Genomic DNA, 19118 nt, shown 5'->3' with positions numbered 1-19118 from the left:
AGAATTGACATGTAACATTTTGTAAGTTTGAGAGATAAAATGTGCTGATTTCCTACCTTTATTTCTACTTCCCTCAGTTGTTACCAGTGACTTCTTCCCACTCTCTCAAATTATTCTTATCACTTTTTTAAAAGATTTTATTTATTTATTTAACAGAGAAAGATCACAAGCAGGCAGAGATGGGGGGGATGCAGGCTCCTTGCTAAGCAGAGAGCCCAATGTGGTGCTCGATCCCAGGACCATGAGATCATGACCGGAGCTGAAGACAGAGGCTTTAACCCTCTGAGCCACCCAGGCGCCCCACCTTCTTCTTGTCATTTTGTAAACAGGCTCTGCCAAAGGGACTGAGGGGACAGCATTCAGCTCAGACCCGGTTGTGCTTCAGGGTCATTTCAGAACAGTTTGTCTGTTTCCGTGTCTTCTCCTTCGCCTTCTTCATGAGAAGCACGTTCGATTCGTAAGATACTGCCGCGGCAGGTGGCTGGGATCGCGATGGAAGTTGTCACATCTGTTTCAGGAGTCACGTCTTAATAAAATGTAGACACATCCCAGAATGGTTGCATTCATGCTGGAGAATCTTTGGGTGCCTGGAAATTGGGATTTGTCATGGAAGTTGTCACCGAACAATAGCACAAATGCTCCAGCCTGAAAAAGAAAGTGTTCTTGGAAGACTTTGCAGTGTAAGCTCACAGAGCACAAAAAATGGTATTAAAACCCCATTTTCAGCATAACATTTTTCTCCTTGCAAAGTCGGTTGTCCTTATGGGCAGATTTCTAGCTTCGAGCATTCACACAGTATTAAAATGAAAGCTCTCCACACAGAAGCTGTGGAAAATGCTCACTGAGTATTCTCACAGCACAGGTAACAAATCCACGAAGCTCTCTTTAACGACAAAAAATGTTATAGGGCTTTAGAATTACTCATACCTATATATACTATTTGACATGTGGTTGAGCTGGTGATTTCACCATTAGAAAGGTCTGCATTTTACTCTTGGCATTCACTGTTGGGGTTTGTTTTGCAAACTTAAAACTGTTTCTGAAGAATGATACTTAGTTGTTTTCACATTTAAATGATCGCAAAGTTAATGGATCAGATCTGACTAGGTAAGAAAGGCACTTTGGGAGGATCATTTGTATCTTTTTCAGTCCAATTTAATGAACTGGAAAGGAAATTTACTAAGTGTAACATATAGACTGGAAAAATTTTATTCCAAACCCCCCAGATACTATGTCTTGAGAACATAGCTTGGTTACCTTGTGAGGTCTAGTACATTGTCTGCTGTAACAATTCATTTTGATCTCTTTAAAGATGCGGTGTAACAATTCCTGGGACGCCTGGGTGGCTCAGTTGGTTGGACGACTGCCTTCGGCTTAGGTCATGATCCTGGAGTCCCGGGATCAAGTCCCATATCGGGCTCCCAGCTCCATGGGGAGTCTGCTTCTCCCTCTGACCTTCTCCTTGCTCATGTTCTCTCTCACTGTCTCTCTCGCAAATAAATAAATAAAATCTTTAAAAAAAAAAAAAAAGATGCTTTTGTTCTGTTGGAAAAAGCACTAAGCTAAAACTAGATTTTTAAAATTATGTATCAAATGCTTAATGGAAGAAATGAATCAGGTTAGTCATTCACATTCTAGTATAAATAACTTTACAGTGGTTTCTTCTTTCTAGAAAGGGAGGCTTTTTTTTTTTTAAGATTTTATTTATTTGAGAGAGGGAATGAAAGAAAGCATAAGCAGGGGAGAGGAGCAGAGAAAGAGAGAGAGGCAGACTTGCCACTGAACAGGGAGCCCAACGTGGGGCTTGATCCCAGGACCCCGGGATCATGACCTGAGCTAAAGGCAGGCACTTAACTGACTGAACCACTCAGGTGCCCCTGAAAGGGAGTTTTTATTGAAATTGTTGGAAGGGATGCATGGTCATTGTGTTATGGATTCTTCCTGGAAGAACTTTGGGATGGATGGGAAAAGCATGAGTAGAAATTATACAGCACCAAAGATATTCTTGGTTTTCCTTATATGTTTTTTTCCAAGGAAAGTCTGTACTTTGACATATTGTTGCCATATCCAAAGAATTCCTTTTGACAAGTTTAGAAACCAGTGAGTCAGTTTCCCACCCTCTGGTTCACTGAGGGCCTTACCATCTGCCAGATGTTATGCTAAGCACACTATAGACTCTCTTTCTTTTCTCTCTCTCTCTCTGTATTTCTTTCTTTCTTTCTAATTAGGCTTCTCACCCAACTGGGGGCTTGCATTTGCCACCTTGAGATTGAGTCACATGCTCTACTGACTGAGCTAGCCCGGCACCCCCAAGTACCGTCTCATTTAATCTCCCCTCTAGCATTATGAGGTAGACGCTACTAAGAGGTATGCATATTCTGCATGTGAGAAGCATTTTAGACATTTTAACTCAACCTTCGCCACAATCCTCTCATATGCATACTGTTATTTCCCCATTTTACAGGTATAGAAACTGAGGTACAAAGAGATGAGCTGACTTGGCCGAGATCCCCCAGCTAGTAAATTGGAAAGAGCTATGATTTATGTTCAGGCATTCCGGCTCCAGAAGCAACATTCTAAACCACTGTTGTGAATGATACTATCATTATCGGTGAAGAAATAGAAGGACAGAGAATAATAAGTCTCCCAGCGTTACCCGGGCAATAAATAATGGAGCAGGGACCCAGATTCAGGCAGCCCATAAAAACCACGGATCCTTCCACAACCCCCCTCTGCCATCCTGCCCATCTTCTCGGCTTTGATCGTTCTGTCTTAAAGTCACTTCAATACAGATGTCACTGTGGCACTTAAGAAAAGTAACGATAAAATACAAAGGGAAGAAATTAGCTTTATCACTTAGGCAGCTTGCTGCCTAGCTTAATTTTGAATAGATTTTGGACTGTGGTTTGTCATGAAAGGGTGGAATCTTCACTGAATCGCCAGCGTCAAAGACGACCTTGACCTCATCTGGCGCAGTGATTCTTAATCTTTAATGAGCCACCCCGAGGTCTTGCTAAAATGCAGATTTGATTCAATAGGTCTGCGATGGACCTGAGACTCTGCATTTCTAGCAGGCTCCCATGTGAAGCTCATGCTTCTGCCGTAGGATCTGAGCTTCGAGTCACAGGGTTAACACACTGAGTGTGTTCAGACTGAGCATAAAGACTTATCACAGGGCTCAGAGTTCACGTTGGAAAGAGGGAATTTTCATAGATGAAAAACATGTATAGAGTTTGGGATGATCAATACCGGGGTGGGAGTGGGGGTTGGCTCATAAGACCTGAGCTACCTGACTCCCAGAATGGGAAGGGGCCTTAAGGGTCACCTGATCCAAACACCCAACTAGACGTTTGAATCCTCTCCTATCCCCACTGGCTCATTTCACCCCCTCATTTCTGTGCCATGTGGAACTAAAAGAATTTTAAGGTGGTGCCTGAGTTGCAGAAACAGTGTCAATGAAAGGCTGTGATGTCTCCTACCTCTCCAGACAGACAGACATTTGCCTCCATAATACATTTTCGGAGCCTTTGGATAGTTCTTCAAAAGCTTTCAAACCTCACCGTTTCCTAATAAAAACAATGCGCTCTATCAGAGAACCATCTGGGCGTGCTTATTCCCCCAAGCACCTGCATCCCACTCTGAAATAATGATTTCAGTGCTGACTGGCAGGTGAGAAACAGTGACAGATGTTCGGCAGCTGGGCTCCTTCTTGCTGTACTGAGGATCCACACCAGGGCCATGGAGAAAACATCTTTTCCGGAATCAAGCATGGTTTCTTTTTTTATTTCATGACCTGAACACAAGGCTCCTGTGGTCGGGTCTTCTGACTGGTGTTGGGGGAGTGGGGGCAGGCAGCTTCTCCTTTCCAGTCCCCGCTCCTTTCAGGCTGTGACTCAGCAGCACCCTGCTTTCTGTTCCAGGTGCCCGGGGAGAGCGAGAAGCAGTGGAAGCCAGCCCTGGTGGTGCTGACCGAGAAGGACCTTCTAATCTATGACAGCATGCCGCGGAGGAAGGAAGCCTGGTTCAGCCCAGTTCACACGTACCCTCTTCTTGCCACCAGGTAGCCTTGGCCTTGTGTGTGAGTCTGATGTCTTTTCTATTTGAAACCCTTCTAGTCAATTACGAGTATATCCGCATGTTACCTTCCCGCCTCCTGTTGCATTGGGAACAGAGAGGTCTTCCAGAATGTAACCACACATTTCTACCCAGATAGGTGAATTACCCTTTATGGCCCAGCGTGGGGCCACACAGGGCCACAGAACAAAATGCTTGTCCATCGTGAAGGAGCGGTGACATCTGGGAGATGGCCTGCACCTTGTCACCTTCCCCGGTTCCTTTGAGACGAACTATGCCCCTGTGTTCGCAGTCTTGAGATTCAGGTAGCATGGTCAAGCAAGGGTCTTCAAACGTGGGGCGCAGAGGTTGTCACGCGGGAGTGTGCCGGGACTGGGCTTTCTACAGTTTACTCGGCCCAAGATCCCACAGCTTCTGGTTGGTGGTGCTGCCACATCTTTCTGTTTCGTAAGACCTTCAGTGCCTATTTATTGTTCATGTGACATACTGTCTTAATGCACTATGGGCTCACCCTCTTTTTGAAGGTCTGTATTCTGAGCACAAAAGCGCATCAGATCGGAGTCTCTTGGTCCAGGCAGTTGACCGCTCCTGGCTCCTGTTGCCGGCTCTTTCCGTATGTGCTTTAGGATAATGGGCATAGCTTTCATTACCCCTCTATCTCTCCTTCTTGACCTAGAAGGCAGGCATGCCAACGTGACGCTTATGGCCTCCCCGGTATTGGGCTTGGCGATATAGGGCCCTAAAATGTCTGTGGAATGAATTACTGTGTGGGACAGATTCTAGAAGGAGTTTGGTCCGACAGACAGAGAACATAGCAGATGGAGGTTTGGGGGCATCAGTCCTGAGCAAGAGAGAGAGATAGAAGCAAGGTGGGTTCTCCAGTTCTGAAGGGACTGAGTTGTGCCAGACGGGATATAGCCAAGGCTTGGGCGCAGGGAGCAGAATGAGACCCAGGGGCAGAACATGAGGGGACAGGAGAGTAAAATGGCAATGATGTGTGGAGCCGAAACGCCTTTCACAGCCCTTTTACTTCCACTTACGGTGATTATGGAGAACAGCTAGGGTGACCCGAAGAAGGCGATTATTGGCCCCAGAGGTAAGTAGAGGAGGAGGCCTTCAAGGAGGCAGGGGTCGGGGCCACACCTAGATCATTCAGATATTAATGAAATGAAATGAAATGAAGCGAAACAGTAATTTAATTTTTGAGTATCCTAAGCCTGAAAATCTTTGTCAGGATAGCTATGAAAACACTCTGGATGCTTACAATAAAATCACAACAATCAGAGTCCAGACATCCTAAAATGTTCCTCTGGAGCTTTGGGCTGTGTCTTGGGGTCCGTTCAAATTCAGCCCAACCACCAGCACTTTCCATAGCCCTCGCCTACGGGCACTGATGTGCAGATTCTGAGACATTCTCCCAACTGGAACCAAAGAAAGATAAGACCTTAGTCACTGCCTTCCAGGTACTAAGAAGAGAAACTGGCCTCATGCCTCCTAGACTGATTTTCAGGAACAGAAGTCTGAGAAAGGTAAAGTTTCTCTGTAACTCTCAGGCAACTTGAAGATAAAACTTACCCTCAGGCATAGCTTTCTCCTCATAGTTTCTAGGCATTCTGACTCGGAGGCTGCCTTTTTATTCATGCAGGCTTGCATTCGGGATTTTAAAAATCCAGCGCCTCAGTCCACACTAGCTACATTCCAGGCACTCAGTAGTTGTGGCTGGTGGCTACTGTGTTGGACAACACTGATCTTAGAACATATCCATCCCCACAGAAAGTTCTGATGGACAGCACCACCCTGCAGCCTCAGGTGGTGACTAATTCAGACTATCTCTGAATTTGTCCTGATTCAGGCGAGTGACTGGACTGACTCACTCCAGTGACTGTATGTCCAGAGCTCAGGCTGCCTGACGGGAGGTCACCTTGCAGGGCCTTCTGGCCATCCACAGAGCAGACCATCAGTGTCTCCGGGGAGAGGGGTGCATAGGTGCAGCCAAGGCCATCTGAGGAGGTTCGGCTGGGGGCACCGAAAGTACCTGTGACAGGCTCAGGAGCCACGGGCATGCCAGGTCTGTCTGGGCTGTGAGCAAAGCACAGGAGTAGCCTGAAACCAGGAGCCTGCATCCACCGTGGAGATAAAAATGGAAACCCTTTCAGTGCCACCTGGCCTTGTCTAGAACAAGAGGCATCATAAGAAATCGGCACCTACCGTCTAAATGCAAAGCAGATGCAGCGACGGTAACTGACCTCTCAGTGTACTGTCTCTTTCCCTCATCACCCTGCCTCGCCGCTGAACTGCAGAATAAGACTGTGTTGTTGGCACGTATGAGCCCTGTGGGCAATGGGGAGCCTAGGCTTATCGACATGCCCCTGACCTCCAGCTGTAGCCCGGGAGGTAGAGGACATCCAAGTTGCTATGGCAGCCCTGGTGGTTCCTTCTTATTTCGTCCCTTAGAGTTCATGGTGGACTTGCCACCTGCAGGAGCTGGAGTTTCCATCTTTGTTTTCCTCCGACCAGGAGAGTGCTTCCCCCTGGGCTGTTGGAGATGGGAGGCTGGGCTGAAGCTGTTCACTTCCAGCAGAGAACTCACTGCCACAGGAGGGAGAAGTCAAAGGGAAATTCTGGATCCTTCTATTACCACATTACCCCAGTACTTCCACTGGCTGCTTCCCAAAACCACATATTTAAGTCCATCGAGTGACTTGCCATGTTCCATGCGGTCGCACGGGGCAGTGTTTCCTGCACAGATGAGCATTCAGACACGTCGCCTGTCTAGTAGCGTGATTTGTCTTTGCATGCATTTTTCTTCTTTTTTTAAAGGTTTTATTTATTCATTTGACAGAGAGAGTGAGAGAGATTGGCAGAGGGAGAAGCAGGCTCCCTGCTGAGCAAGGAGCCCGATGTGGACTCAGTCCCAGGACCCCTGGGGTCATGATCTGAGCCGAACAGACGCTTAACTGATTGAGCCACCCAGGTACCCCGAGTGCATTTTTCAAATGACTTTTTAAAATTTCCTTTTAAAACCTTTTGTTAATGTATGATTTATAGGGACACCTGGGTGGCTCAGAGGGTTAAGTATCCAACTTTAGTTTCTGCTCAGGTCATGATCTCAGGGTCGTGGGAACAAGCCCTGCGTCCCGCCCCACATGGAGCCCCCATTGAGCCCCTTGTCAGGCTCCCAGCTCAGTGCAGCGTCTGCTGGAGATTATCTCCCTCTTCTTCTCCCTACAGGCGAACTCTCTTTCTCTAAAATAAAATCTTTTTTAAAAAAAATATGATTTGTAGGGGCGCCTGGGTGGTTCAGTGTTAAGTGTCTGCCTTTGCTCAGGTTCTGATCCCAGGGTCCCGGGTTTGAGCCCCGCATCGGGCTTCCTGCTCAGCGGGGAGCCTGCTTCTCCCTCTCCCACTCCCTCTGCTTGGGTTCCTGCTCTCCCTGTGTCTCTGTCTAGTAAAATCTTTTAAAAGGAAATATGATTTGTAAATAGTAATGTACACAAATCTAAAATGTACACTTCAAGTAATTTTTATTTATGGATATAGAGCTATGTCTTCTAAAATTTTATTACAGAGTATCTACTAATTAATCATGCTGAGTGACATTATCCAGAAGGCTCTGGTGAGACTACTTGCAAACAGGCCCAGGTGCTAATCAGCCAGTGGCTGACCTTCGTAGAAGGAGGCTACATACAGGCCTGGCGCTTTACATGGATTCGATTCAATTTTGCAAAACATGCCCAATTTAAGAATCACCTGGCTGTTTACTAAAGAGGCCGGTCCTGGGGACCCTGCCCTGGAGATGTGGCTCAGTAGGTGAGGTTCAGGAGCAAGTGTTCTCCGAAAGCATCAGGCAAATGGCCGCGTTTAACTGACCCCCCACCCCTTGCCCTCTCAGGTGTAGGTTTTATTCCTGTTTCACAGATAAGTAAACTGACGAGCTAAGAGGCTAAGTCATAAGCTAGTAAGAGATGGACCTAAGATTCGGAACGCACCTTTTTTTTTTTTTTTTAAAGATGTTATTTATTGGACACAGAGAGAGCGAGTGAGAGAAAGGGAGCAGGAGGGACCGAGGGAGAAGCACGTTCCCCGCTGAGCGCGGTCACGATCCCCTAGGGCCCTGGGATCAGGAGCTGAGGGCAGATGCTTAACCCACTGAGCCACCGAGGTGCCCCAAACTGAGCAAACTTTTTTTAACCACTGTTCCCTGCAGCCTCCCAAAAGAGCACCTTCTTATTCCCTGGAGTTTTAGTGGCTCTTTGAAGTAGCTGAGGAGAGCTATGTAGATCTTTCCTCCACCCTCCTGACAACTGTGTCATGCACAAGGTGGCCACCCAGATCACACGACAGAGTGAGGACAGGGCTGTAGATGCCATCGGAGACCTGGGCTGTGACCAGTTCTCAGCATGGGCACGAGCACCACCTGGGAGCTCGTTAGGGGTGCAGATGTCCCCCCACCCCGGCCGGGGCTCTAGACCAGTGGATTCAGGCACTGGAGGCGGAGCCCAGCCTCGCTGCGAGTCGAGGCCCCCCAGGTGTTTCCGGCCCAGGCTCCATTTCGAGAGCCTCCGGTTGGAAGACCCTGAGCAGGGACGTGGATCTTCCTTCCCTGCGGTCCTGCAGAAGCACCGTCTCGCCCCACGTAGTGACGACCGCCGATGCATGCGTTCAGAGGCTGTCCTGGATCCAGTGCTCGCCGAGTCATCGGAAGCTCCTCAAATGTGCCGTTTGTTCGTCCTGCTTTTTCACTTGACATAATCCTGTAGGAATTTTCCACTGATATTTTGTACTCCACCTTAGCTTTCTTTGACACCCTGCATCCCGTTCCATTGCACAGATGCTCCCAGGTACAGATTCTGGAAACTTCGAGCGTGGCTCCAAATCCCAGCTACGTACCAACTGCGGAAACTTGGGCAAATTTTGTAATCTCTTACTGCCTCATGTCCCTCCTCTGTGACGGGCATAATATTTGTACCTACCTTGGTAAGGTGTTAGAAGGTTACATTAGATAACATAAAGGCATAAGGTAATGCTTGTTGCCTGCTAAGTGCTAAATAAATTTAGTTATTATTACTCTTGTTTTTAAACCCTTTCTCTATTTTGGGGGGTTAACAGTACAATGGCCACATTTGAAAAACAACTTCATCACACTAAAAACTTGGGAGCAACTGAAATGCACAGATTATCATTGGAGCATTTTGGAAGAAACCTTTTAAAGCCCATCCTAGCAATCAATCAGTCAGTCAGTCAGCAAGCAAGCAAGCAAACAGCCTGAAAAAACAACTCCTTAAAAAGTAAAAACAGCGGGTGGCTCAGTGGGTTGAGCCTCTGCCTTCGGCTCGGGTCATGGTCTCACAGACCTGGGATCGAGCCCCACATGGGACTCTCTGCTTGGCAGGGGGCCTGCTTCCCTTCGTCTCTCTCTCTCTGCCTGCCTCTCTGCCTACTTGTGATCTCTCTCTCTCTCTCTCTCTCTGTCCAATAAATAAAATATTTAAGAGAAAAAAAAAAAAAGGAAAAACGGCAACTTAACTTGCTGGTGGAGAGGAGAGGTCACAGTATTGGGTTTGACAGCCCGGGCTTCACGTTCCGGGCTCGCCCGGTCAAGCCCCAGAGTTTACAGGCTGTGTGACCGTGAGCAAATCCTGTCGCCCCTCGGATCCTGGTTCCTCACCTGAAAACTGGGATCAGAATCCCTACTGCAGTGATCAGGAAAATGACGGAATTGATGACTGTGTCGGTCAGCTCGGGAGAGCTGAAGTAACTGGTAATTCTTTTCTCACAGTCCTGGAGGCTAAGGAGGCTAAGACCACAGCGCCGGCATGGTTGGTTTCCGGAAAGAGCCCTCTCCTCGGGACGTAGGTGGCTGCCCCCTTGCTGTGTGCCGCTGTGACTTCTTTGCCCTGGAGCTGGGCCACACCCTTAGGACCTCATTTAACCTTCATGATCACCTTGTCGTGCCCTATCTTGAATCATAGACGCACCGAGGGTTAGGGCCTCAACCTACGAGCCGACGGGGTGACAACGGGAAAGGATTCAGTCCACAGCCATGACAGGAGAACCGCCTTATTTAGCATCACGGGGCCCAGCAGTGATGGGCAACCTCCAGTCCCCTTCCCTCCCCCTTAGCAGGGCTGGGCAGCCTCGTTCAGAAGGTCAGACATGGTCTTTCCTCTTGTACAAGAACCGGCAGGGCCAGAGCCAGAAGGAAACAGGGTTCTTCGAAAATCGAGTTATTCCCTCAGACAGTTCATAGTTGATTTGTTTAGTTTGTTTGGGTTTTTTTTTTGTTTTGTTTTGTTTTGGTAGTCCCAGGCACATCTAATTTATATTTTTCTGGAAGAGAGAAAATTTGATTGTGTTTCATAAGAGGGGCACTAGCCTTGCTCGTGACGTGTTCTTGGTGTCAACACCTATGTGGCGAAGTTTCCAAGCCGTCACCTCTCCTGCCGGAAAACAGGGATGGCACCTGTGTGCCTCAGTAGCTCCATTATTGGTAACAGTGTGCTTGGGAAGTCTTCAAACACGAATTTTAGCTGTTCTCATCCCTCAGCTTTTATGAGTCCTTGGGAAAACATTTTTTTGCTTAGCCAAAGCTGCTTTGATGTTGCTGAACATTTAAAAAAAAAAAAAAAAAAAAGGTACTCTTGCCCATATGGAGGAAGCTTATTGTTTTTGTCACCGTCGTCAGAATTGGCGAGTGAGCTAGGCCTACAGAGAATAAGGATTAAGGTTGCAGTGCTTCTGAAATGCTAGAGGAGATGCAACCCAGAAATTCTGCCACACCCGGTCCCGGTGGCCGACAGAGAACTTGCGGGGGTGGAGGGCGGTGGTGGGGATGCTGCTCTGTGTCCGGTTCTCCCACCTGGGGGCCCCGGAGAAGGCTGGGGTCGCTGGGGACCGGAGTGGATGAATGTGTCCTTCTCTGCTCTGACTCCACAGGGAGCCAAAGATGCTGGCCTTTCGCTTAACCACGCTGGGTTATCTTCGGTGCCTTAGGAACTAACCCGTTTCTGAGTGCTAAAAGTAGTTTCTGCCTCAGGCCAGCCTGGAAATTTCAGGAATGCTTTCTTTACACCAGGGAAAGTTGGGCCAGTTGTGTGGGTCAGACATTAAATTACAATCAGCTTGTGGTTTTCACGCTAAACCTGGGAGGCCTCTTCTGTTAGGGAGGGAAGGTGGGCAAGGGTACACCATGGGCACTCCCTAGGGTAGCATGCGTGGCCCCTAGGTCCACACTCTGTCACACTGAGAAGTGCAGAGGCCGCCTTCACATCTGCCCATCCCGTTGGCCCCGGGATCCTGGGGTTCACACTAGCTGCCGGCCTCCTGTCTTGCCTCCTATTAATCCAGCAGCTTCTTCGAGTTGGGTGAGTGAGGAGTGGGGGAGATAAGTAGAGAGGTGAGTAGGGAGACTGGAACTCCTCACCCCCGCTGCTCCAGAAAGCCAGCTCTGAATGATGCTTGTAACAACACGGCAGGCCTGTTGATGGCTTCTTCCTTGGAGCAGGGATGTCCGGTTCAATTTAAGAAATGTTTAAGAGTCTCCTGTGAGGGGCCAGCATTGTACCAAGTGCCGATGGTAAGGGGATTTAAAAGAGTGCTGAATATGCCAAGAGTTATAAAAGCTCATTGTTCAGGTTATCCACTCGTGGTTTCGTTTTCCCAGTAAAAGAGAACAGATTTTAATTGTCATTCTCTTCCATGGAGTTCTTGAAGGTCTTTTTATAATACATATTCAGTACTCATGGTGATGTACGTTGAAGTAATTAAAACATGGATGGGATAAGGGAATATAGAAGAGATAACCAGAAAACCCAAAGAATATATTTAAAAATTAAAGTTCTAAGATCGCAGGATACCTGGGTGGCTCCGTTGGTTAAGCATCTGCTTTCAGCTCAGGTCATGGTCGCAAGGTCCTGGGATCGAGTCCCGCATCAGGCTCCTTGCTCAGCAGGAAGTCTGCTTCCCCCTCTGCCTCTGTCTGCCCCTCCCCCTGCTTCTTCCTCTCCTTCCACATGCTCCCCCCCCCAAAAAAAAGTTCTAAGATCGCTAAATGATAAAAAAAGCTATTAACTTAAAATGATAAAAAGACCATGGACGGTCACGATGTGAGATGACCCATCAGATGGTAACCCTTGTTCATTTCTAGACATAGCAAGTGTGTGGGTGTGGAGGTGAATTAAATCTGTGGGTGACCTGAAGAGCTCATTAGTGTCTCTCACTGTGATTTCCTTTCTGCATATAGTTGACAAGCTGGAGTGTGGCCCCTCTTCCTGGTATTGTGGGCTTTTTAGTGACTCTCCCCTCACCTGCCTAGACACCCTGTTGATGGCTGGGTCCCACTGGGGTGGCCAACGGATAGAAGTATTCAAGAGCACCTGAACCATTTACGACATCGGACCAGTTGTTTTCCTTTCTTTCTTTTTCTTTTTTTTTTTTTGTGTGTGTGTGTGTGGCTTGCATTGTGACATCTGCCGGGAGATGCTAATTACAGCAATTAAGTAAAATGAGAATGTAATATTGCTTAGCAACCCAGTTACCTAATATGTAATTTCACTAATTTGGCGGAATCTGTGTGCTGCAACTGTTTTTGTTTTAATTAAGGATATTAATAATAATGTTTTTGTATGGAACATTTTATGCAGCACTCTCTAACACCCATCCAGAATTAGATTAGTGCATGAGCATCCTTTGTGAGACAGGTTTTTTTTGTTTCTGTTTTTCTCAAAACCAGTCAGGCAGAGGGATATATCTGAAGAGGCAGAAACCGTGTGCAGTCTAGTACCTCGGTTATTGGTAGAGATGCATTTTGCCTGGCCTTCTGTGGGAATGAGAGGATTTCCTACTGCCAAGTTCCCACAAGTCTCAGACAAAGAATTTGACCAGTGAATGGGTTTATCCCACAGCCACACTGAGCCATGTAGAATCCTCCTTGTGAGCCACTTTGGGCCATTGCAGTAATTTAGAAACATTTCACCCTTTTTTTTTTTAATGTGGGTGAGGGACCCATTTATATTTAAATATAGGTGGCTTGGATCCAGCTAACCATGAATGTGAAATCTTAAGGACTTGTTTGTTTTTGTTTTTGTTTTTGACAAAATGGTCACCTTCTACTCCAAGACCAAAAAAGAAGAAAAGAAGATAACTCTGACTCCCTAAACAACCAAGTCACTGCTGAAAACACTAGTTGCTAAAGGCAGATTGGAAGGAAGGAATAGGAAATGAATGTTAGGCTAATCCCATAAAACATCACATCCTAGTTACCTTTCTAGATCCCTTTCACCAGGATTGAATTAATCTGGAAACGAGCATATCGTGGATCAAAATCCAAGTCTTTGGATCCAGCATCAGCTACTGTTTCACGTGGATAGAAGACCCGGGGTGGGAGAGAAGTCAGGGTATCTCATGGCAGCCCTTAATCACAGACTTCTTGGAAAAGAGTCCACCTTGTATTCTGGCTACTCATTTCGCAAATATTTACTGAGTGCTTGCCACGGACCTGGAATTGTTTTGGGTTGTACACGTACAGCACGGAACAATCCAATAAAAATCGCTTCCCTGATGGAGTTTATGGTTAACAGTTGCTTCACCTGTGTATTCTGTTCCAGGTGCTGTTCCATGCAGCGTTCACATAACTCATTTCATCCTTAGCAACAACACAATGAGGTAGGCATACAGCTATCCCCAGTTTGCATTCGAGGAATCGAAGGCATGGAGGGTGTAGGTAACTTGCCAAGGTCACCCGATTGGCAGAGAGCCGGGTTGGGCTCTCTGACTCTGCTCTGTCCCCTCACATCCAAGTCTTCATTCTCCTGCCCCACTCATGTTATATGGACCTTTCAGTGGTTCAGTAACTCATATACCCGATAATAGGAAATATAGAGTATTGCTGGAGTCCGTGGCTTTGGTTCCAACCATGGGAACTTGTGTTTGAATTCTATAACCAGGGAACAAAGCCTGTCCTTGGGCTTCTCACGCAGGTTCCGATAAAACTTAGAAACTGGGTGTGAATTGCAACTTGAAAGCCTGTCCCGGGCTGCCTGCCCGTGTCTTCTTCCAACTGAGTAAGAAAGTTATCTTCTCTGGGGAGAGAGCATTTTCTTGGTTGCTGTTGCTTCGTCCCTGCCACAGATAAGAGACAGATGGTCGTATTTTTAAACTACACAAATAGCTTAAAATGTAAAATAATTGAAACATAAATAATAGCTATTTCAGAGTCTCCCTTGAGACTGCAGATCAGAAAAAATCTTTGGGAAGAATCTTGAGAGGAACGTCAAAAGGCTGTTCCCGGCAGAATGGAACAAATTCTGGCGGACGCGTTCTTTCCTGACGCCCTGCCTTTCTGAATGGGCACCTGATGACTTTAAAAAATCTTAATGTCCGCCTGACCTTCACCTGCTATTTAGTGTCCAGAATCCAGCTACAGTGATGTGTTCCCCAGTATGGCCTGCAAACAAAGACCCCATTAAGGGGGGGGGGCTTTTTGCTGCCCCGTGTTTTGTAGCATTTCAGAATAGGTCGGGGTGTGTGTGTGTGTGTGTGTTTTCCTTTCCAAAATTGAACTCACATTTTTATTTTTTATTTTTAAGATTTTATTTATTTGAGAGAGAACACCCATGAGCGGAGGCAGAGGCAGACTTCCCTCCCTACTGAGCAGGGAGCCCGAGGCGGGCCTCCAGTCCAGGACCCTGGGATCATGACCTGGGCTGGAGGCAGAGGCTTAACGGACTGAGCCACCCAGGCGCCCCTGAACTCATCACATATTTAGAACGTTTTTGAAAATTTGTATTCATGGAGTTACTCAGCCAACAGAATCAGGGAGAGATGCCGTAAGTCTACTTACTAAAGGCTACTTTAAAGGAATCCATTACTGAATTTGGCCTGGGAATGAGGTCTAAGAATCTACTTTATTCCATGCTCTGAAAATCAGGATATCGTTTTCACTTTTCCAGTCTTGGAACCTCTGACTTGTTCTCCCTGAGTTCCTAAAGATCAGCGCCCTGCCCCGGCCCGAGTTTCCCTTCTGCAGCGTGTGAGCCCTTACAGTTAGTTCCTTGGTGTATATAAGCCTCCCCGCAAGGACTCGAGTTCATCGGAAGCAGCAGGCAGCTCTTTTCCAAGTGCCACTCCATTCTCCGCTTCTGTGTCACTTCACTCAGGCTCCCATCTCAAAAGCATTCTTTTCATTAAAGCAGCAAAGCAAGGATTTTCAAGTCCTATCTTCCCTCAGGCATCTGTCAATATCCCTGTTAGCCTGGAGAGGCCAGCTGCGTCTTCCTTATCGTCGCACACCACCGACATCTAAACAGAGCGACTCGAGTCATCCTTACCATCGTCAGGAAACCTTCCCTTGCGTGGAGCCTCCATCTCCCCTCTGCATGACTGTTTCTTTTGAGTAGCGGTTTGACTCCCAGTGAAAACAACCTGTCCTTCGCAGTGGACGTGGTGCTTGTGGGTCCTGGTGTTTCTTCATTTGGAACCCAGGTATTGGGTTCTTAAGATCTCAAGGAACTTGGGCAATGTGGCTTCAGCCTCTGTTGATTGGAGGTACCTGCGAGCCCTGAGTGGTGATGCTCAGGGAACAGTTGGACAATACAGTATCCACTGTTGTACAGCTGATTATTATTTAATTGGTTGGATTCGGATGCCAATACAAATTCATCTAGCGAAAGATTTCACGGAACATTAAAAATGTCATCAGGCCACTGTTTTCCTCTATATCTTCCTTGTAGCTGCCACTTACTCCCGTGGCAGCCCACATGACTAAAAAGAGGGAAGAGAAAGGATCTTGGTCTTACCTTGTCAGGTGGCCTTGTCTCGTTTCTGCACTGATTTATAAAACCTCTCTGTTTGGACTTCTCAAGATAGCGTAGCAGTACACGTCCACATCTCTGTGGCTTGTCTCCGGCTTACTACTGTTGACAGAAGCAATTAGTTGGGAGTGATATAAAGAGCAAAGAAATCTATCCTTCCAACACCTCGATAGGAATGAAATGACAAATATGTTGACAAATGTAGGGTTCTTCTCTGTCCGTGTGCCAGAATCCACTGCTCTCCGTTGTTGGGATGGGACGGCTTTTACTCCAGGTTCAGCTTCACCCTCTGGAGAAAGACCTCCATAGTAATCAGGTTGCCCCACTGAAGAGGAATAATTCTCCACCCGGCCACCTGACCCTGGTTCGTTTCTTCCACTTGACATCTGCCAGAGGCTGTTTCTGACTTTCTTCCATGTTCTAGGAGTGAGACTCCCAAGAACGGGGACAGAACCTGGAGTGACGAGTCTATGAGAATCAGGGGGAAGAGGGCACTTCTCCTCTTGAACTTGGACTCATCTTTTCTACTCACACCATGGCTAGCCTTGGGTTTGCATAGAGGAGGTGCTTTTACTGTTGGCTAGGACGCCATAACAAAATACTACAAAGCAGGTGGCACACACAACAGAAATTTATTTTCTCACAATTCTGGAGACTAGAAGTCCAAGATCAAGGTGCTATCAGGGTTGGTTTCTGGTGAGCGTTTCCTTCCTGTCTTATAGACAGCTGCCTTCCTGCTCTGTCCTCACCTACCCTTTCCACTGTGTGTGTGTAGAGGGAGAGAGATCTCTGGCATCTCTTTCTTTTCTCATAAAAAGCCTCCCTCCTACTGGCTGAGGCCCTGCCCCATCCCTGTGCCTTCACTTAACCTTTATTAGCTCATTATAGGCCCTATTTCCAAATATAGTCAACACTGGGGGTCAGGGCTTCAACCTATGAGTTTTAGGGGGACAGAATTCAGTCCATAGCAGTGTCCCATAAATGTGGGTAGGATATATCAGTGGGCGAATGGCAAGATCTTTATTGATTGAATGAATGAATGAATGACTTTGGGACTTTTTTAGTAGTCATTTGAACAGAAAAGACTTGAACAGAGCAGGAAGCTCTTCTAAGGCCCCTCGGAGCACCCCCAAATCCAAAAGTGCCCTGTAACTTCAACTGGCAGGTCTCAGCATCTCTTCTGTCAGTGGGCGAATGGCAAGATCTTTATTGATTGAATGAATGAATGAATGACTTTGGGACTTTTTTAGTAGTCATTTGAACAGAAAAGACTTGAACAGAGCAGGAAGCTCTTCTAAGGCCCCTCGGAGCACCCCCAAATCCAAAAGTGCCCTGTAACTTCAACTGGCAGGTCTCAGCATCTCTTCTGTCTCATTTGCTGGAGGCCCGTTGGTTTGTGTAAGGGATTAATGATGTGTAGGTTTCATCCCATGTGGCTCAGTTAGCTTCACGTTGAGTTAGGCAATTCCACTGCATGTGTTAAGTCTGAAGAGCTAGACGGGGATCATTTAGATCCACCCCGACATAAGCACGTGCAGGAGAACATAGAAGAGCTCATCTGGTATTCCAACCCCGACTTGACACCAGTGTTAAACAAACGACAGACAAAACACGTATGACGCTCGGTGTTGGAACGTATGTATTTTTCAGCGGAGTGGAAATTTTCAGTGGAATGGAAAACTTTATAGAAGAAATGAAATCACCTAGTAAATCGCCCAACGTTTTCATGGATTTATTTCCAAGTTTTTCTTGTACATAGTTGAATTTCATACCCAGAGATTTTCCATCGATCTATATACATTTCCCCACACTGGTCATATGTGTTTATAAAATAATTTTCAAGGTCTGTGTAATACTCCACACAGAGGAGTGTACCCATACGCATTGTGTGAATATTGGGTGTAGTTCACGTGATATTTTTTAAAGATTTAGTTATTTATTTGAGGGGGGAATAGGGAGGAACAGAGGGAGAAGGAGAGAGAAGCCCAGGCTGACTCCGTGCTGAGTGTAGAGCCCGACGCAAGGCTTGATCCCAGGACCTTGAGATCCGGACCTGAGTTGAAATCGAGAGTCTGATGCTTATCCAAGTGCGCCACCCAGGTGTGCCTGTAGATCACTCGATTTTAATCTAGAAAAGTATCTTTTTGTTACCAATATGCACATTAGGTAGCGGAAAAGGAAATTTGCTTTCTCCGATTGTTTACAGACAGCGCTGCACGCTTCATTAACCGGTGCTGGTGTATTCAAAGGAACGCGTTATTCAGCATGTCTGTTCTTCAGATACCAAATCAACTTGTTCTTTGACCGAGAGACTAGATAATCCATGCTTGATTAGTGGAAAAATCCATTTCTCCTCTTCTCTTTTATTTTCACTGAATGAAATTTGGTGATGAGACGAATACTACGGCAGCAGCCTTCCTTCCGACGGCTCTTTCCTCATCATTGCTGCCTGTAACACCCCAAGTCTCCCCGTCAAGGACTCCCTGTGCCCTGTACCCAACAGCTGGATACAGGCCTTTCTCATACCTTGTTTCACTGGGTTAATAATTTCATTCCCTATACCCAGATCTGCCAATAGCAAGTTTTACAATAAATCGCATTTTTCCAGTTATTGGCTTCAATTTTATAGTCTGCCTGGAGGAAAATTAATATTGGTAGGAAATTCACAAACAAGTGACATTCTCCACGAGGACAGTGTATCTTCTCCCTTCACTTGTGCCTCTTTGTTACATTTCTGCTGGCCCTGGGTTGTGGCAGAGCTGACGTCCCCTCGGTGGAAATTTAGGGATGGAAAGCGAGAACATGCCAGGCTAGAGAAGGCATAAGGGAACTATTGTTTACGGAATGCTTCTTATGATCACTAAACACTGGATGAAGGGCTTAATGTATTTTATGTTATTGAATCCCAAGCATGGGGGCAAGAATTGCATTTTTAAAAATAAGGATTCTGAAGGTGGAGGCATGAAGGGTAGGGAAGGGGTTATGGGAGTGATACTTAGTACAAACCGTACGCTAGGTCTGTGCCAAACGTGGACAGTTTACAGTATTATTATTAATACTGTTATTTCATAGAGTTCACAAATTATTTCAATTATTTAAGTAATCTGTACACCCCACGTGGGGCTCGATCTCACCACCCTGAGGTCAAGAGCTGCATGTTCTTCTGACTGAGCCAGCCAGGCGCCCCAACTGATACAGATTTTAAGATTTTAAAAAAGGAAGAACTAGGTGTAT

The 19118-nt window shown here is 46.6% G+C and overlaps 1 protein-coding gene across 1 annotated transcript in view; it reads left to right on the top strand.

Moving 5' to 3' along the window:
- The window catches only part of SNTB1 (syntrophin beta 1), a 230981-nt gene that overhangs the window by 196870 nt on the left and 14993 nt on the right, over positions 1-19118 (top strand). The window contains exon 4 of the mRNA XM_032316662.1: positions 3921-4060. Within this exon, the coding sequence (XP_032172553.1) occupies positions 3921-4060 (140 nt within the window). The remainder of the gene's footprint in view (positions 1-3920; positions 4061-19118) is intronic.

Source organism: Mustela erminea, chromosome 16, assembly GCF_009829155.1.
Source record: "Mustela erminea isolate mMusErm1 chromosome 16, mMusErm1.Pri, whole genome shotgun sequence".
In the NCBI taxonomy this organism is placed as follows: Eukaryota; Metazoa; Chordata; class Mammalia; order Carnivora; family Mustelidae; genus Mustela; species Mustela erminea.
The sequence above is the reverse complement of the archived record's forward strand: the minus strand, read 5'-3'. Positions and strand labels throughout refer to the sequence as shown.